The following is a 21,256-nucleotide window of genomic DNA, read 5'->3' on the forward strand; positions in this document are numbered from 1 at the left end:
CACATTTAAGATAAGTTTGTTTACAGTTGTGACAGAAATATCTTTCACTTTCACACACTGAAAAAAAAAATACTGTAAACAAGCATAATAGGTATTTTGGGTCAAGTTACTTCTTAATACAAGTAATACATTGCATCAATCAATTTTTATACCAAATTCTTACAAGCATTTAAAAATATTTGCATTCTGTAATTGTCAAACAATGTATTTATGTAATAGAAGAAGATACAAGAATAGAAACAAAAAATCTGAAACTGTTCCAAGTCCTAAAATAAGCAATAAGAAATTTGCAAATTAAGAAATCATCCATGTTGCTTGGAAAATATTTACTTACTTTTAACTTTGACTATTTGACATATAATGTAATGTTTAAAAAGATTATAGCTAAATTATTTAGTGATATTTGTAGAGTGTTACTTTCTAGGTAGACATGGTTCAGTTTTCAATTAATGGTGAGAATTCATTTGACAATTTTAATCACAATTTATGATTAACTGATTAACAGATTAATTTATTCAGTAATTTAGATGCCAAAATAAAAGAATAAAAGAAACCAATAAAAGAAACAATCTGATAATTGCTCACTGTGCAATTCTGCCCATTAGTAATACTAAGTCAAGAATTTGATAAGATATTCTACTCAGATGAATCATGTTTCCATGTGTGACTGATCAATAACAACAACAAAAAAAACAGGTACACAATGTTAAGCGTTTTCCTTTTCCTTTTTTTTCTTTTTTAAAGAGCAGCTCAATGATTTGGGGGATTGGTCAATACAATACAGAAAACATGAAGAAGAGTACAAAATGGCACTTAAGACCAATGCCAGTACTTATCTCATTACGGTTATAACTAAGGATATTATTAATTTTTGTATTATTTGCTTTTCTGTAGAATGTAAATCAAAGCCATTAACTTGAAAGTGAGGTATATACACAATACATACACAACCTGATACAAAATACTTTTCATAAGTAACATTACATTTTAAAATATTAGAAACTGAATATCTGTGCTGACTTGTATTTTGACTTAATGGAACAAGAAAAGAACATTCAACTAGGGAGGGTTATACTGATAATAAAGCTCTTAAAGTTCAAAACTTCTTCCTCTCCCTTTATACTTACCACAAACTACACAATTTCCTGAGAGGATTCATTACAGGAAAAACGTCAATCACAGCTTTAATAACTTACTTTGGAAGGAACTAATGAGAAAGCAAATTGGAAGGTGAGATTTCATCTTTGTTTTCAAATAAGTGGTCTTAATTTGTCTTCTTATAGAAAAAGTTTAAATCAGTTTATTATAAATATATCTAAACCATTAATTTTTGCAACTTTCAGGTAAAGTCCAGCACTTCGTTTATGCAAAGTCCATGAGAAGAGGTCAGGTCAGGAGAGATCATCTAATCTTAAGTCGTGACATCATCCATTCAAGTCCTTGGCACAATCTATAAAGAAAACAAAATCACTGATTAAATTCTAAACTAAAAAGCTATCAACACCAAATTAAAAAAAATATCATTTTTCATTTACTTAAACAAAGATTACAAAAAAATCAATGCAGGTGATGCTGTGGCGAACTCATATTCTCACACACTTGACATCTGTGCTTTTTTGGTTCAGTTATATCTCTATGCCTAGAACATTGCCTAACACGTAGAGTAAGCTCAATAACTGTACAATTATTACACACAGAAAGTAACATACATCAGAAATACATGTGATGATATACAGAGGGTGCCAACAAAATGTAAGAAAGGAAAAATCAGTATTAACACTGTAATTAATACTCAAGTCACTGTTTGACTTCTACAATTACAAGAACTGTTAGAATGTGACTTGTATTCATCTTTTGTATTACGCTGAATACACTGAATATTATTACAATGTTAATATGATTTTCCCTTTCTTAAAATGTGTATGCATTTTTTCTATACCCTCTGTATATGAAAATATTTAAAATAGCAATATACTGTACTTTTTTTTCTACTTATAGAAATGTACCCAAAAAAAAAATCAGAGATAAACATAGATTTACATACAAGACTGCTCATTAAAGCGTTTCTAACAGGAAAAAGTAGACTTCAAAAGTCTCGAAATAGAGAAAAAACAGATTATGGTACATTTATGTGATGAAATATTTAAAACTTCCTATCAAAAATTATTTTATATGGGCAGTGCCTGTGGCTCACTGAAGGGTAGTGGGTTCAAACCCAGCCCCAGCCAGCTAAAACAGCAGTGGCAACTGCAACATAAATAGTGGGCATTGTGGCAGGCACCTGTAGTCCCAGCTACGTGGGAGGCTGGAGGCTGAGGCAAGAGAATCACTTAAGCCCAAGAGTTGGAGGTTGCTGTGAGCTGTGATGCCATGGCACTCTACCAAGGGTGATAGAGATAAAAATTATTTTATATGATAAAATGCTGATAATATAAATGAAATAAAAGTCATAGATATTAAACTAAATATATAGTAGAATAGTTAAAACAAAGTATACATATATGCATCTTACATCTGTAGGTAAAAAAGTGACTGATGAACAATGGATAACTGAACATAATCCAAAATACAGGAAATACATTCATTGTGGTAATGGAAACTAAAAGCTTAGCATGAGAAATGGCTGTACACATTATGTTACAACAAAATGAAGAACTACTATGAAGTATTAACCATTACCTATGAAAAACTTTTGTAGATATAAAAACCTATTTTATATTAAATTTGTTTTAAAAATCTCAGGTTTTTATGTTAAGCCTGATCAAATAATGTAAAAAAGGACACAAATAGGAAAAAAAAAAGACAATTTTGCTGCATATATCATGTACTTTTCTTGCCCTAATTTTTAAGGGAAAAATAAGGATGAGCATTACACATTGTCAGCACAGCTTGGACTCAGAGGAGCCCAGCAAGCTTCCTGAGACCACCATGCCTTGGACAAGAGCAAGGGGTTCCAGTCCAGGAGGAACTAGGATCCAGGATGTAGAGTGGCCTTTGCCAAGCACCGTGATCAGGGAGAAGGCAGTGGCAGGGTTGACAAGGTGGGCACAGCCACGTGGGGTGAGGGCCGGGAGCTCTGTGCAGGCCCCAGAGACTGGCCTGGCTGCCTGCAGGCCCAGCGGCTTCAGAAGCTGGCATTCTGCTAGTCAGGCACATGGCCATCTTAGCCACGCCCCCAATAGGGTGGGGAGGGAAGGGCTCCCGGGAGAGAGGAAGGGTGCAGCCTTCACAGACCATGCAGCTATGAAAGGGTGGTGAAATCTGCATATTTACCAGGGAAGCATTAGCCCTCCCTAGATATGTCTCTCCCAGCTGAGAGCTGGCCACTTTCTTAAGGTGCATTCAGCAGAACATTTAGGCCAAAAATGTGTGTGCGCATCATATACAGCAAAACATGGTAAACGGGAGTTTTGGGGAGATCAGTCTGTATTTTTCTCCTGTGAATAGATTCCTCACTTTTAAACTACTGATAAGAAATAGTGCAAAATAATAAAAATAATGAGATTATTTAAATTGCTAGTTATCTAGTTAATAAACTAGAAACTGTACTAAGAATTTAACATCACTATGTTAATTAATCTTCACTACACTAAGATCAGAATCCTTCTGGTGTCACAGAGGAAACCAGGCTTGGCAAGATCAGCAAACAGTAGAAATGGGAGTCAAAATGAGACCAGACTCTAAAGTTGTGATCTCTCCAATCCACTGAATCAAAATGTTAACCAATACTAAAACCATACGGGAAACAGAATGTTTCCCTCAAAACCAAACATTGCTACTACTAACTGCTACAAATACAAGTACACGTGAACAAAAACTTGAAAAGATATCACTTTTCCCCTTTTAAAAATATCAATATTTATTGAGGTATTTTACAAAGAAATGTGTAACATATTTTAACTTACATGAATACATGGACAACTGGTATTATCTGTGATTCTTTCTAATTATCAGGTTTGCTTTCTTAAGGTTCTAATTATACTTCTAAATGTCTATAATTATGCCTTATTTTACTAAGATTTGGCTTCAATAGCTCAATATAATACTGGTTCATCCTTCATCATGGTCCTGAAATGGAAGGATTTCTCTCACTTCAGCTAATTCATCTGTATGTCCCAAGATTTTGCTTTTTCCTTACACCTCAAAAACCTAATCCAAGACCTCTATTTAGAATCCTTCATCTCTAATTGCATTTTTTCTCTTCTTTTTCTCTTCTTTTTTCTCTTCTTTTAAATACATGCATCACTTAACAGGGGTAGATTTCGAGAAATGTGTTGTTTGGTGATTTCTTCATTGTATGAACATCATAAACTGTACCTACACAAACCTAGATGGTATATATAGCTTACTCTAAACTCAGGCTACATGGTATATCCTATTTCTCCCAGGCTATTAAACTGTACAGTGTGCTGCTATACTGAATACAGCAGGCAATGGGAACACAAAGGTAAGTATTTGTGTACCTAGACATATGTAAACATAGAAAAGGTACAGCAAAAATGTGGTATTTTAATTTTAATCCATAGGACCACCATCAGATATGTGGTCTATCATTCACCACAATGTCATACAACACAGGACTGTATACACGGATCTACCATATTCTGGAAAAACAACACAAAAAATTTAGCTTGCTCCTCCTTCTAGTGTTTTAGTGTTTTTATCCTACTTCCAGCCTCCTCTATTTCATCTCTCCTTCCTTTTCTTAGAGAGACTTCAGAGATGACAACTGCTATCTTTGTTTTCTACAAGCATTCCCTCTTTACACTTATCCCATGCTCACCTTCTAAAAATGAAGAATCCGCTCTGCTGACTGCCAGACTGCATTTACTGTTAAATTCAATGGCACTATCCCCATCCTCCTGGTCCTTGATCTTGCATTTGACAAATTATTGACTACCACTTCCTTCTTAAAATACTTTCATATTGGGACATTACACAGGACAAAATTCTACCATAGGCACAACCTCAATACCTCTCATTCCTGAATCAAGGACTGTCATGCCATACTCTCTCCAATTCCTTCAGTCCTTTGTCCTTTTTTAACTACACTTGTGGCAACAGTAAGTATCCCCAAACTAGCCTTAGACACAAACCCTCTTCTATTTCAGCTTCTTCATATATAAACCATAACTTAAAAACAATCTATAGGACCGTTACAAGGATTAAATGAAACACTATATGGAAAGTACTACAGACACAGGACACACTCAAGAAGTATCAGTTCTTAAGGCCCATCACCACTGTAAGATGTATACCCTGACTTCTCCAGCTCTCAATGACACTTCAGTTTCTCTAAGTTCCTACAACAACTACATCATCTCTCTGCTTTACGTGTATTAGTTCAGTAAGTTTATGCATACTGTGTTTATGTTTTACTATTTACAGAACCATACTAAAGACTCTCTGGTTACAGATTTGGAACTATATCATACATCTCTCCCTTACAATGTTTTGTACATAGTAGTCTTAAATATTTATAGATTTTAAGAAGATATAAATGTTTTTCAGGCAGCGCCTATGGTTTACTAGGTAGGGCACTAGCCCCATATACTGAGGGTGGTGGGTTCAAACCCGGCCCCAGCTAAATTGCAACAAAAAACAGCTGAACGTTGTGGCAGCTGTAGTCCCAGCTACTTAGGAGGCTGAGGCAAGAGGCAAGAGAATCACCTAAGCCCAAGAGTTGGAGGTTGCTGTGAGCTATAAGGCCACAGCACTCTACTGAGGGCGATAAAGAGAGACTCTATCTCAAAAAAAAAAAAAAAAAAAGGAAGATATACATGTTTCTAAGCTAAATGTATGTTATTTAAGAGGAAGACTTCTTACCCTTCACCAGTAAGAGCACAGCATGCCTGGATATGCCACTGGTGATCTTTGATAGAAGTTAGCTTCAAAAACTGGGAGATTTCTGCTACAGTCATGCATTCTTTAACATCTTGTTTATTAGCAAAAATCAGCAATCCAGCTTTCCTTAGGTCCTAATAAAGCAAATAAAATTGTAAAGGCCAGCACATTTTCCATATATTTTTTAACTTAATTAACAGAATATTTTTTTACAATTTTTGCAACCTAGAATTTCTCAACTGTTTAGTTTAACATGAAAGCATCTCATAGCTCCCAGGCTGACAGAAGTAAATGTAACACTAACACATTCAAATAAATAAATTGTATAAATAAATGAGTATACTTATATGGACTTACATTATGTCCCATAGTCTTAGACTATATTCTTTGTGGGCTTAAGTGCTATTTTTAATAGTCATGTCTTCAATTCAGTATATACCTTCACCATCCCTATCCCAAACTAGACTTAAATGGCTACCCAGAATCACCCCAAGTCTACCACTCAAGAGCTTTCCAAAATACTACCCTCTATACTTTTCTGCAAAGTGTTTTATATAACAGTCATGACTGGCTCACACCATTCACCATAAAAATACTCTGCTTTAATTAGCAACCTAGTGTTTCTGCTTTCTAAACAGTTTTGGGCATTGCCATCACTATGTTGCTCAAATCATTTCTTCTGCATATATTCCCTTCCCGCTGACCTCCCTAACCAGCCTTTTACAACCAAGGTTTCACAAGAGAATTTGGCTGTACAGAAAATGATTTGAGCAGCTCACATTGTAAGTCTCCCAATAATGTACATAATTAGTACTTTCTAGGTGCAGAGGAATAAATGAATTCATTATAATTCATAATTATATGACAGCTTAATTCTCACTAAGTGCTATCCTAAACCAATCATATTTATCCATTGAGACCTAACTGCTCTATCTTTGTCCATGAGGATTTACTAGATTTGAATATACAATCAAGCCATCTTGGATTGACATTAAACTTTTCAAACTACATTAAGACTGAGAGGCAAGTTCTTTAAATTTTCTGAATTTCTTTTTACTAACATTTATTTGAGTATCTAATCTGAGCAAGACACTCACCACACTTACCCCTTTCCAAATATAGCAACTGTGCATACTCCAAATTTTACTCACAACACAAGCCAAAAATTATTAGTCTCTTTCTGCCCCACTACTCTCCACTCCCAAACCTTTTTTAAAGCCATGGACTTCCTTGACAAGCTATTCAAACTTAGGAATCTTTACTCCATAAAAATATACACCAATTTTTTTTTAAGTTTATGTATAACTGTATGGTGTTAATAGATACTCTACATTCCTTTCATGGATACCAGGCCAAGAATCCACCAAGGATGCGCTCAATTAGTGAACTAAACTCTCATAAAATTCTGTCTATACATATTAAGTATACTGACAAAACTAAAGTTTTTGCCCAGGCTTGTGGGTTTTTGCAATGATATTAAATGCCATCTTTCTTCTTCTAAGGGATTTCAGTGAGATATGTTGGTTTCAATCATGTGTATATATGTTTGAAACAACAAAGTCATCAATGGGTACAAACTGATGTTGCTCCATACTATTTTACTCATTAGGATATACTTTTGATGACTTCTTTGATTCTTTCTAACATACATAAAAATACTGTTTATTTTTTATTTGGTTAAAAGGAGGAGTTATGTAAAATGTTTTATATGGGGTAGCACCTGTGGCTCAAGGAGTAGGGCACTGGCCCCACATGCTAAGGGTAATGGTTTCAAACCCAGCCCTGGCCAAAAAACTGCAAAAAAAAAAAAAAAGTTTTATGTAACAATCATGACTGGCTTTTTGTTACAGTGCCCTCTGCAGGATGGTAGCTACTAATGCTACCACATTGATAAGAGTTACCCAGATATGTATGGCCAGAAATGGATACTACTAGAATGTTAGCAGTTGTAAAATTTCATGTTCAACTACTTTTACCTATGGTTCAGTTCACCTGTCTATATAAAAGGTGAAAAAATGTAAATAGACTATAATTTGTACATATGCACTCATTATCAAGAATGTACAATATATATTTGTCCTTTATACTAAATGGAAAATGGAACCATTATCAATAACTGATATGTGGCAGAGTGACTAAGTAGAGGACTTTCCATGGGATTTAATTCCTATCTTCTGATCTCCTGGGTTTCAGTATCTCTTGTTTGTGTGTGCTGAAGTCTTTTATATAGGTCAAGTTTGCGAATGCTGGAACGTTCAACGAACAAACTTCTCATAAATAGTTGGCATAAGTTAGGGCACATTATTTGTATTTTTTATTTGTAGTAACTTGTATTCCTCCCTCTTGGTGATGAATTATTTGTAGAAGCCCTGGGCAGAAAATTGCAAAACACAAAAGACAAAGCCATTTATTGAAAGGTCTCAAAAAATTTGGGTATAATTCTTTCTAGATCTCAAAGCTCAAACTTTTTTTATTTGGGGTTCTTGATTTCTAAAAAAACAGCTATAAAATATTTAGGAACAGAGCAAAGAAAATCTTCCTTTGCAGGCCAGGTTCAAGGGCTCACACCTGTAATCCTAAAACTCTGGGAGGATGAGGAGTTCCAGACCAACCTGAGTAAGAGCAAGAGCCCATTTCTACTTTAAAAAAAAAAAAAAATAGCCAGGCATTGTGGCAGGTGCCTGTCATTCAAGATGCAGAAGCAAGAGGATCATCTGAGTCCAAGAATTTGAGGTTGCTGTGAGCTATGACAGCATAGTGACTCTGTCTCAAGAAAAAAAAAGAAAATCTTCCTTTGCTTTTTACATATAACCTCAAAACCAATTATGCATTCTAACAATAGAAAATAGATATATTAAGGCTGTTCATAAGCTTGACTTAACACGAGTTCAAAGTATAAAGTAAATACTGCTAATCTTTTGTACACAGTCATTTCAAACCCTTTAAATACTTTCTACTATAGGAGGGCCGTCTGCAAAGTATCCAGCTATGTGGTATGAAAAATAAAGACATACATTTTTCTGGATACTTTCAGATAGCCCTTATATATTACAGATTTCTGTTCTCAAGAGATGCATTGGCTCGGCGCCTATAGCTCAACCGGCTAAGGCGCCAGCCACGTACATCTAAGGTGGCGGGTTCGAATCCCCAGCCCGGACCCGCCAAACAACAATAATGGCTGCAACCAAAAAATAGCCGGGCGTTGTGGCGGGCGCCTGTGGTCCCAGCTACTTGGGAGGCAGAGGCAGGAGACTCGCTTGAGCCCAGGAGTTGGAGGTTGCTATGAGCTGTAATGCCATGGCACTCTACCCAGGGGGACAGGTTGAGGCTCTGTCTCAAAAAAAAAAAAAAAAAAAAAAGAGATGCATTTTAGTTTAATCAAGAAGATGAAACAGCAATTGCAAGCTGCTATTATTATTTACTTAACATCTTCTGTATGCCATTTGTAGTTTCAATTTGTTTCTCAAAACTTCATTTGTAAAGATAATTCCTAGAAGTTAAGTCATTTGAATAAAATTTCAGCTTTGGCATTTGGAATTATTTTAAAATTAATGTGCCTCAAAATTTTACACCTCATTAAAGATGAGGCTTTAAGAATTTTTAAGTTTTTATGGTTTTGTACCTTATAATAACATAAACAATCATTACCAGTGATAACAATAAGGTTTTATTGGTTAATGTACTATGTATGAAACATTCAACTGATGCCACATTTACATGTATTTTTCATATTTTAACATTCTTGTTCTTGGATCCGTCCGTCCCTCTCCAAAACTCTGCCTACTTGGCTCCTCTTGACCCTGCTGATGGGCTTACTTAGCTCCCAACTTCATCTATAACCCATTTCTTCTCTGGTAATCTCCCCAAATTTCATTTCCTTTCCCTCTGCAGCTAGGCCTCACTTAAGTCTTTTTCTTTTTTCTTCCTTTAGTAAAGAGCCTGAATGAGAATAAATTCAAATTCTGGCTCTTGAAAAGCTAGTCAAGCCACAAGACCTTTATGGGCCTAGTGCATCACCCACAACAGATAAAGTTAAGTTATACATCCAAATTAATGCTCCCAGCTACTAAAATTCAAAGACATAGTTTAAACCCTTCTACTGGACTTTTTATATACTAATCCTGCTATATATTGGCCAATTAGTGTAAAAAATCAAATGGAGAGGCTACCTGCTAAATGTTTTTTTTTTCTTTTTTGTCTATACTGTTGCCAAGAGACAACATTTACATATATTTTTATTTTCCCAAAGTCTTCATAAAATAACCCTTTGGAATAAACCAAACAACGTTGCAACTCTGCAAAATACAAAGTTGAAAAGAAAAAAAAAATCCCTTGTCTTTGGTTTCTTTTCTGGCTTATTGTTTATGTCCCAAATTAGAAACTTGGTAAATGAATGCACTATGGCAAGATGTTTTTGTTTTTTAAAACCTCAGGAGATTTAACAAAGCTTAGAGTCCAAAATAGAGGGAAAGGTGCATCTTGGTGGCCATGCTCACTATTAGGCAAACAGGAACCCCAACTTATACAATTACTTTACTAGGCTTCCTAAAGTCTTGAAAGCTTATCTAAAGTCTTTAAAGCATATCTCAAAAGCAAATCATCAAGTTAATATTAAAATTAACATAAAATTTCATTACAAAGATATCTCAATTTTCTAAAGCTTTATAAAACTTCCACTGAAATAAAAAAAAAACATACTCTATACATCAAAATATTAATTTTTATATTCCTATCCATATATATGAATTGAGAAAGTAGCACCTATAGTAAAAGGCATTAAAAAATCAGCTGCCACTATAGTAGATATAATTTTATAGTTTCTATTACCATTATTAAATTGACTATATTATTCTGCTTATTTTTTAACTTACATCACCATTAATATTCTTCAAGGACTAAGAAAATGTGCTAAGGCTATACATGTGGTTTTGTCTAGTCAAAGGAATAATATCTGAGAAACTTCAAAGCAATTATATTTGAATATTAACATTAGTCTGCTAACTGGATAACAATCAAGAGTTGCTACATATTAATATTTGGGTACTTTAAAATCTTTTTCCAATAATAATCATCTATACAATTACTATTCAAAATGAAAATAAAAGTCATTTGTAGGCATTTCTTTTGCCTAGGAATACTCCTGAATCAAATTTATCTCGAATAAGTGAAATAAAGCTTACAATTGACTCCATAGTCTTTCTGCTTCTTCTAATTTGGGAAATGCCAAAATAATATGTAAAATAGGCATGGACAGCAGATAACTACCTTTTAAAAAAAACTGAAACAAATAGCACCCTCATGAAGAAACTAGAAAGAACAAATGTGATACAAACATTTCAGGTTTTTGTATTAAATCCCCCCACATCTAATATAAAAAGACTACTTACCTCATGTGCTAACATTTTATAGAGTTCTTCTCTAGTTACAGAAATCCTCTCTCTGTCTGTACTGTCCACAACAACTATTACAAACTAAAATAATTACAAAAGAATTAGTAATTAGATAATTTGATACTTATAAAATTTATAAAGTGCTTATTTGATTTACAGGCTACTATTATCAAGAAATTAGAATGTGGTAGATGCAGGGGCTCATGCCAGTAATCCTAGCACTTTGAGAGGCTGAGACAGCAGGATAGCTAAAGGGCAGGAGTTCAAGATTAGCTTGGGTGAGAACTGACTCTACAAAAAAAAGAAAAGAAAAGAAAACAAAAAACAACTAGCCAGATATACTGAAGCATGCCTGTAGGAAGGCTGAGGCAAGAAAATCCTTTGAGCCTAGGAGTTTGAGGCTGCAGTAAGCTATGATCATGCCACTGCACTCTACACTGGGGACAGAGAGACAACCTTTCTCTAAAAATAATAATAAAAAGAAGACATTAGAATCTTATGAGATTGTTGGAAAATGCAAGATATCTGCTACACTTTGTAGTAGAAACTTAAAGATCTAATTCACTTCTAAGTCAAATATATTTACTAATTTTTGAGAGAAAATAAAAGAGAATATGATGCTAACTAACATTGTAAGCAACATACAACATGTCTGTCTTCTAAATTAGTAACTTGAATGCTAACAGGCCTATTATCCATTTATCTGCACTATAAATCATTAAAGAAAACAAAATTTAAGTTACTTCCAGACAGTTATTATCTATTAATGGCATGTATATGGATGTAAACAGGGCAATTAAAGAAATTGACTTTTTCTTTAAAAAAAAAAAAATCAACAAATAGAAAGAATAGCTCTCTATATAAAAACAAGCTCTCTCCCTTATAAAAAACAGCATTTGCTACCTGAGAGCACAACTCTTTCCTGAACCAATGATGAGACTGGGAATAGAAGATGCAGTAAGAGACTTGTACCCCTTCATCAGCTCCAAGAGCACCAAAAAGCAAGTGGGAAGCAGGAGCAGATGAAGAGTTAACTCCTTACTTTTATAATGGCATTATGATGCCCAAGTTAATTCTGACTGCTTATTATTAATATGCACTATTTGTTTTTTAGCACTATGTTTTAATTTCTAAATAAACCACTATGATTTCTAGGATCTTTTCTATTTTTAGAGTTAATCAACCAAAAGACAAATAGATAAGAGAATTGCTACCTCTTCTCTCTTGATACTTTACTGATAGGATAGAGGCTTTATTACTGGAAGATTCATTCTGTTTCAAGGATTTAAATAAAGCTGTTAACTGTAATGGTGTTGGCATATGTGTAGATTTGACATTAAATAGTCAGGTACTGCATATGCTTTTACAACCCCAGATTTTTCCTTCTCCCAAAAACATGACTAAATGCCATAATGTATTGGAGAATTACGTGGCTGGAGACACTTAAGAGTGCCTTAATTACTTAAAACTTAGTTTTATATACATTTAGAGTACATTTTATTAACCTACAATGAGCGCTACAAAAACAATTGTCATAGTCTTTTTTTTCAGTTTACAGTTCTACACAATAAAGGACTTAAATGTCATAAGTCGGAAATTTTCTCTTGAGAACTAACATGTAAATAAAAATATAGATTATGTTATAATAATATTAAAATATATAAAAATACATGATTATGTTATAATCAAAAGAAAAAGAATTTTTAATGTGCAATTGTGTTATATAAAAGAAAATGCATAGCAAAACTTTAGCTAAGATTCAAACCATCAGAGCCCTCTTATTTAACTAGGATTTCCCCCACTCTGCCAAATGTAAACAGTAAGAGAAAAATGAAATTACAAATTCTGAGATGGAAGTCATTATACAACAATTAAACTTAAGACTAGCTCTGGGACCCATACACAATCAGACTAATCAACCACCAATTCTCCTTATAGAGAAGTTCAATGATAGTGGATACACTGAACAATGACCCTGAAATAGAAAATCAGAGATTTTACTATGCTTAAACTCTATGTTAACATACTGTGATATTTCAGTAAGTTTAACTATAAGGGTTCAAATCTAAGTGTTTCTCAAGCATTCTGTTCATACAAGTTTTAGTATATTAAGGAACATTACCTCTGTGTTAGTATAGTAAGTATTCCAGGAAGAACGAAGAGATTCTTGGCCACCAATATCCCACATTAGGAAACGTGTATTATTAATCACTATCTCCTCTACATTACTTCCTATTGTAGGGGATGTATGTACAACTTCATTCATAGAACTGGGGAAAAAAGTTAACATGTATTACAATTAGCAAGAAAGCTAGATTGCATGAACAATTTCTCAATCAAGGACAAATTAAGCATGACCTCCCTTTGTATTTTACATCCAATTATCCTTTGCCCATTACTTCATAACATGAGCAAGCTAATGGTTTAAACAAAGCTGGAACTAGGTAGTAGACCACCTGGAATATTCTAGAACATTCTAGGGAACTAAAAATAATTATTTTCCCACTTTCTACAAACAAGAGAGCTTTAGTGCAAAATAACTGAACAAATACTCAATGTAATATAAATTTCTAGTTATCTACACACAGTTGCTTAAACCTTGGCTCCTAGTTTATGGCCAAACTGCTTTTTCACAAAGTAACTTAGTTTCCATATAGTATCTTATTACTTTTACTAATCAAATATCACCTAGGCAGAAAAACTTTGAATTTCTTGAAGTAGTTAATACTTACAATTGGTAAAGTATAGTAGTTTTCCCTGCATTATCCAACCCAACAATGATAACTTTGTGCTCTGAAATAAAGAAAACACCAGTGACTTACTCATTATAAGCCAAAAAAAAAAAAAATTCCCTGTTTCACTTTTCTATTTATGGTACTAATTCAGTGTATAGCACTTTATACTTTCTTGGAACTCAAAAGAACATCCTAGCAAGACCAACAAGTGTGTCATTATGCAAACCTCTCCCAGTCCTATAGAGATACCTCTCATACCTCCAGCCTCCTCTCTAGGAATGGAGAAGTACTACATTCTTCCTATTTCTACAACTAATAAAGTATCTCAAACATAAGCACAACAATTTACAAATGACTTAAAGCATAAATGTTTCACAATGAATTAAGTTACTGAAGTTCTGAGGAATTTTAGGTATCAACTGAGTATAAAATGTAAGGTAGGGTGAATGGGAAATAAAAATAAAGGACAGTCTTTTAAACAGGTAATTGTGATCTGTATGAGTACATTTAAACCACGGGGCCATTGTAACATGACAAACAAATCCAAGGACCTATGGCTGTGGTGGCAATAACTCCTCCCTTGGCTTCTGTGGTATTACTTTCTCTAAGTTTCTTCCTTTCCAGTCATTCATCTTTTTTTTCCACTGATTCTTCTTCCTTTAGTCTTGCTGCAAACATTCATGTTCCCTGATGTCTTCTTGTACCCTCTTCACATTTTAGCCAGGAATTCATAGGACCCATCTATTTCTAGGCTGTCTAAAAACAATTTCCAAAGATAGCACAGTGTATGGAAGCAGCAGTATCCAAAGATGTCCTCTGGACAATCACGCCCTTGTGAGTCCGTTATTCTTGAATCTAGGCGAGCTCTGTGATTTACCTTTAACCAACAAAACACAACAAAAGTGACAGTGCATGACTACTCCTTTTTTATGGAGAAAAGGTGACACGGTATTGCTCTGGTGGAGAATAATAGTGAAATCACAACTCACTGCAACCTTTGACTCCTGGGCTCAAGCAATCTTCCTGGCACTCCACCTCCTGAGTAGCAAGGACTATAGGCATAGGCCACCGTGCCCGTGCCTGGCTGATTTCTTGTAGAAATGATTGTATCACTATGTTGCCCAGCCTGGTCTCAAACTCCTAGCCTCAAGTGATCCTCCCACCTTAATCTCCCAAAGTGTGGGGATTATAGTCATGAGCCACTGTGCCTGGCCTGAGCCCAAATCATTTAGATACTGCAGTTGCTGCCAGGCTGTCTTGGACAACTCCTCCTAGGCATACCAGATACTGTAAAACAAATGCAAGATTGCTGTGCGGTTGAATAAGTAACTCCAGTCTGAATATGTGCTGAGACCTTGTTGAGAAAGATGACCAGTTAGCCCCTAGCTCTCGCAGTCATTCTAGCTGATATGCCAGACACAGAACGCAAAAGCACTTTAAATATAGTATGCATACTAAGAGATAATGTTACTGTGGACAAATGGAACTCTCAGTCACTTCAACTGTTTGATATACGTGAATCATCACAAGTTCACTTGTGGTTTTGTATGATTTTTTAGTATACATATATCACTGAATTCTAGCACTTACTCAAATAAGTCAAACTACTATACACTGTTACGATGCTTTGATGGAACTGTGAGTTATCTTTTAGTTTACCAATCAATACTTTATGAAGTTTTGTTATGAAAATGCCTTCTGCTTCCCTTCATTTCCTTTTGACACATTCAGGCAGCCAAATGGCTTCATACAGTGCCCGTTTCTAAAAGTTAATATATCCCCCCAAAAAAACCAATCAGTAAACTAAGGGGATAAAAAGTAATTGCCATTCTGGAGAGTTCTCTGTGAATCATACAAAATCAGAAAACACTACCACCAAGGCAAATAAATGGGAGTCATCTTATGATTCTTCATTCTCAGTTCACATCCAAACTAGCATTAAGCCCTATCAATTCTATGTTGCTTAGATCAAAAAATCTGTTTGTCCTGTCCATTACATTTCTTTCGGTCCATAACACAGAACCTGGAAAAAAACAGGTGCTTAATAAAGTATTTTTCTTTTTCTTTTTTTTGTGAGACAGAGTCTGGGTAGAGTGCTATAGCATCCTAGCTCACAGCAACCCCAAACTCTTGGGCTCAAGTGATCCTCTTGCCTCAGCCTTCTAAGTAGCTGTAACTATAGGTGCCTGCCACAATGTCCGGCTAGTTTTTCCATTTTTAGGAGAGACTTGCTCAGACTGGTCTCAAATTCCTGAGCTCAAGCAATTTACCCACCTGAGCCTCCCAGAGTGCAAGGATTACAGGTGTGAGCCATGGTACTTGGCCAATAAAGCATTTTTTAATGAATAAATAAATAAATAAAATTTGGAAAATATAAAGGTTAGGAGGGACGTATCTGATCAAGTTACTCTGCATTAAAAAATCAATTTTCAAAATGAAAAAGTCTCGTCAATAAAAAACAAAGTTTGAAAATAAACTTGCTATTTACAGCAACAGCAATGAAGTTTGAAGGAAAAAACCCAAACTTTTCTTTTGCACCAATATATTGCTGAACTAAAAGCAGTGATTATACATGGCAAAATTATAGATTGAATCAGGAGGCAGAAATCACAATAATTTGAACTTGATAAGTTTAATGTAAATAAAATAACTATTACAGGGAAACTGAGTATTGAGGGATTGGCTAACAACAAATAAAAGAACCACAAACATTACAGGAATGACAAATATAAGGGGCATCCACTACTCCTGGGGCTAAGAATGAGCTCCTTCCACTGTCTCAGGAGTAAGATGCAGATCTTGTTGGAGAGCACAGCTACCAATCACTGAAAGGCAGAGGAGCAGCTGTGGTGAGGCCTCAGGGTCATTTGCTGGAAATCCTCTTTCTAGGGTGCTGAGGAAAATTGTCAGTTAGGTGTTTCGCCTAAGACCCTCCTTATGAAAGGAGCGGAGGTATGGACTAGGGAAGCTGCTGCTGACCCCTATGCAGTGCAAGAGTCAGGACATGCAAGCACATGCTACAAGCACAGCCTATCAAGAGAGCGCTCTGTAACCAAGAACAAAAACCCTTTCCTCCCACAGTGTCTCTCCAATGCTTTTTTTTTTCCCTTATAAAAATATTCTTGTGGCAGAGACCAAGCTTACATTGTGCCAACTGGCAAAAGAAAAATAATAAAGGACCCAGCTCTGTTTCCACAGAGCATGCAAAAAGGGTTTAGAGCCGGTCCCTGACTTAGAAAGGTACAAAAGTATAAACCCTACTTTGAACACCTATACAATTGTTTTTCACTTTCAGTATTCAATAAATTACATGAGATATTCAATATTTTATTATAAAATAGGTTTTAATTAGAATTAGAAAAATTAGATGATTTTGCCCAACTATAGGATAAAGTGTCCTGAGCACAGGTATCCTAGACTAAACCATGATATTCAGTAAGGTAGGTGTATTAAGGGTATTTTGACTTTAAAATGTTACTTTCAATTCCCAAGGGGTTCACTGGAATATAATCTCAACGTAAGTCAAGGTGCATCTGTATTAGAAATAAAGGCAATAAACTGATAACTGGCACAGTCCACCCTCAGCTACTGAGCTTCTGTATGTATACTTAATATGAATTTGAACTTCCTTACAACAAAAACCCAACAGAAGCGGAGATGGTGTCCTCAGTGCTGTGTTCCTGCAACGCAGGCGGCTTCTCCAGCACACATTCATAACTTATAGTTCCTTTCTAAGAGCAATACAAGCAAGTCGATCAATGGAAGAAATTCCACCTCTTTCACAGTTCACATTAGTGTCAGAAAGTTCCTCCTTTTACCTAAAATGAATCCTCCTTCTACAAATAAAGTTGTGGGGTTGTTTCTTTTTAAGAGCACTAACTTTGGCACTAGCCAGTCTTAATTATCTGTTCCTTTGCACCCCTGTAAAATAGGAAGAATATTATTTACCTTCTAGGGTTGTTCTGAAGTATACATCAATTAAGTAAAGATTAAATCAACCAACCTGTGTGAAACACTTAGAACCTAACCTTGCACAAATCGGTAAATATTAACTGCTATTACTTTACTTGTATAGATGGAGTGAGTTTCTTTGCTGTCTCCTCATGCTACAATGAAAGCTTCATAAAGGCATGGATATTTGTCTGTTTTGTTCTCTGCCTTATTCTCATCACCTAGGACAGTTTCTGGCCCAAGTAGGTGCTCAAAAAATATTTGTTTAATGAAAAAGTATACAACCAGTCAGAAGCCCTTCTTTATGAAAAGACATTAATAGTAACTTTTCAAAGTCCTAAAAACTTGTAGTGTAGCTACTGAGAAACAGTCAATAGGGAAAAAAGGCAAAAGGAAAAAAATGATGTCAATCTCTTCTTTAAGAAGACCAATAACCAAGACACATTTGTTCAGTGTTTAACGTGCCTGGCCCTGGCATATGCCAGTTGTACGGCCTGGGAAAATCCACTTCACTGGAGCCTCAGTTTCCTCTTTTCAGGGGAAATAAATACTACTTCAAAAAAACTGTTGAAATAGTAAAAAATAAACCAAAAAAGTAAAGTGACAGCATCTTGGATAAAATTTGCACTCTACTGAGTCAAAGTATCACCTAAATGTATCCTTTGGTTTTTCCTGTTTGAGTAGCATGAAATTAGCTTTCACTGTGCACCCAACCTAAGTTTTAACTGTAAAAGCTGTTCTAAAAGGGTTTCAGAAACAAGAGATGGCACAGTTTGTTTCATCAGCATTGTAAATTCTCTAATTCCCTCATACCTTCACCCCAAGAATTTCTGTGAAAAGAACATATGATTGCATTCAGAATCTTCTGAAGGTAATATAAAGCATCAAAAATGTATCTACCAAAAAGGCCAAGAAGTATCTGGCACTAGATTGAATAGTGCATATTTTGAAAAGTGACGCTATTAATAAGACAACTACATTATTCAGCAGAAGAGAAATAGTTGATTCACATTTTCACAAAGTTCTAACTTCCTGGAATTTGACTATTACTTTGAATTCCTCTTACTATTAATTTCCTCCAAACTGAAGTAAACATCCAGTCAAACATTGGCACTAAAATACTACTCTTAACAACCTGTAGTGGTACCAATCCCCACATCTTTGTTACTACTGCAAGTAGCTGTTGGCAAAGCTTGAATTCATTCTTAAATTATAGAAACAAATAACGTTATTGCCTCAAAGTAGAAAGTGGAGGTATCTATTTTTCTCACAGTTCTAGAACTCAATGAAGAAGCATACTCTTTCTAAATATCCTAACAGAGTTGAAAAACAAGTTTCACTAAAAATAATACAAAATTACGGATCTCATCAACTACTACCAGTCTTATAACAATGTAAGTATCAACACTTGAAACCTACCCACTATTTTCAAGATTGGAAGGCTCCACAGATCCCTGGTGTTCTAAGTGAGTACACCTAGACACAGAGGGGTGTTACTGGTTCCTACTCTTCCTCTCTCAATACAAAGTCCAGACAGTGCTGATTAGAATTGGTTTTCTCCACTTCACAAAAAAATCTCCTCATTAGAAATATCATTTGAAATATTGCGCTTCCATTTGGTATCATGTGACCTACAGCATCATCTATTGTTTTTTTAAAGACACTAAGGATCACAAGCTCCAGTTCTGCTACCTTCCCACTATCTCCTTACAAAATCAGCTCAATCGGAAGGAGGGTAACGGGTGTACATAATAATCACCCCCATTGATTTAAATCTTTATGGGACGTGACAACACTAGCAGCTTACACAACAGAAAAATACAAACTCACTGACAGCGAGAACCATGAACCACCCAACTTGAGTTTAAAAGAAAGTGTGCCATTACTGTACATTACACTTACTGTATCTTAATAACTATGGCATCTTTTCACTAAAATTGTGTTCTCTTTCCCCAGTTTTATACACTCATTTGTAACAAACTGTAATAAACCTAATAGGCATTTCAAGGCAATGTTGGAGTTTGGCTGAACTTAAGCAGCCCCATATGACAGCACCCTTTACACTCAGTAACTTGCCAGTTACCTAAAGTTAACGAACGTTTCATTATGGTATGGTTTTTAATGCCTTCAATGAAACATTTTTAACATTTTTAACCCAGGAAGAGAAAAAACACCTCTAATTAAATAACCCACATAAATAGGAAAATGACCTTAAAGTCTAACTTTAAACACAGATATAAATAAGGCAAATGGAGAGAAGTCCATCACTATTCAGGAGGCAGAAGCGCTTCCTCACATAGACACACCAAGAGGAGTGGGGGTACTGGGAAGGCTCATAGACTTGAGGGGTACTGGACAAGTCAAGTGTAAGTCCTCGCGTTTTCCGCATTCTGCAACCCTGAAATGCTCAGTGGTGCGGCTAGGGTCATAACATACAACCTTCATCCCTGAAGATCTCAGCATTTCTACGTGGTGTCCAAACCCAAATGCTAACAAAATAAAGAGCCAAAAGGTAGGGCAGGCCGTGCCAATCACGGACAACGAACGTGGGGGCAAGAAACCTAGTCCATTCCCAATCGAAATCGGAGCAATGGGTGTATTGTTTAAAGAACTTCCTTCTTAGGAAGGTCCCCTCAGATAAAGGGCTGTGAGTCAGGAACCACCCTCAAGTTCGGGAGAGGAGACTGAACAGTCCTAGGCCTGCATCGCGCAGCCAGCACCCTGCGCTTAGAGGGCGCGGGACCACCCAGCCCAGGCTCCGGAAGTATTCGGACACCCCCCACCCAGCCAGCCAAGACTGACCCTCTTCCCAACCCGTACGCCCGCGACCCGAGCCCCTCACCCTGGTGATTGAACAGTCTCCATATCCTGGTGAAGAGAATTCCCATTCTCGGACAGCGGACCCCCCCTCCAGCCACCCGGGCCGCCTGGCCTCCCCTGGCTCAGGCTGAGGGGGAGGAGAGAGACGCGCTGGAGCCTCCGCCTCGGCTGCTACTCCCGCGCTGGCCGCCGGCCCGCTTCCAGGGAACCGGAGGGAGGCCGAAGCCCAGGCCGCCCTTGCACGCGCGAGGCCCCGCCGCTGCCGCCGCGGCACTCGCCTGGCTCGCGGACATCGCCGCCGCGTTGTCTGCGACGAGCCTCGCGGGCCACCGTCCTCCCCCAGCTCCTTCTGGCGGCAGCGGTAGCAGCGAGCACGCGGGCGGGGGAGGCGAAGGGGCGGGCCGGGTGGGACGTGAGTGCGCAGGCGCGTGCCTGGAGGCGGAACCTGAGAAGGGGCGGGGCCTGTGTGTAGGCACCGCCTCACCGTCACTAATTTGCATAATCCGGCCACTGACA

General features: G+C 36.5%; 1 protein-coding gene across 1 annotated transcript; it reads right to left on the minus strand.

The window, feature by feature from the left end:
- Positions 1 to 710: 710 nt before the first annotated feature.
- On the minus strand, positions 711 to 21,158 carry ARL5A (ADP ribosylation factor like GTPase 5A). The gene is made up of 6 exons (XM_003793020.3): positions 20,763 to 21,158; positions 13,967 to 14,027; positions 13,357 to 13,504; positions 11,232 to 11,315; positions 5,827 to 5,978; positions 711 to 1,450 (listed from the first exon to the last, which is right to left on the minus strand). The coding sequence occupies exons 1-6, from the start codon at positions 20,806 to 20,808 to the stop codon at positions 1,402 to 1,404; spliced, it is 540 nt and encodes a 179-aa protein (XP_003793068.1). The 5' UTR covers positions 20,809 to 21,158; the 3' UTR covers positions 711 to 1,401.
- Between the last annotated feature and the right edge of the window lie 98 nt (positions 21,159 to 21,256).

The sequence above is a fragment of the Otolemur garnettii genome, unplaced genomic scaffold (assembly GCF_000181295.1).
Source record: "Otolemur garnettii isolate 467f Iridium unplaced genomic scaffold, OtoGar3 scaffold00064, whole genome shotgun sequence".
Taxonomy (NCBI): Eukaryota; Metazoa; Chordata; class Mammalia; order Primates; family Galagidae; genus Otolemur; species Otolemur garnettii.

Coding starts and splice junctions, on each gene's coding strand:
- ARL5A (XM_003793020.3), bottom strand. CDS start 20,808: ATGGGAATTCTCTTCACCAGGATATGGAGACTGTTCAATCACCAGG. Junction 14,028..20,762: donor GAGACTGTTCAATCACCAGG/GTGAGGGGCTCG, acceptor TCTTTATTTCAG/AGCACAAAGTTATCATTGTT. Junction 1,451..5,826: donor TGTGCTCTTACTGGTGAAGG/GTAAGAAGTCTT, acceptor TTTTCTTTATAG/ATTGTGCCAAGGACTTGAAT.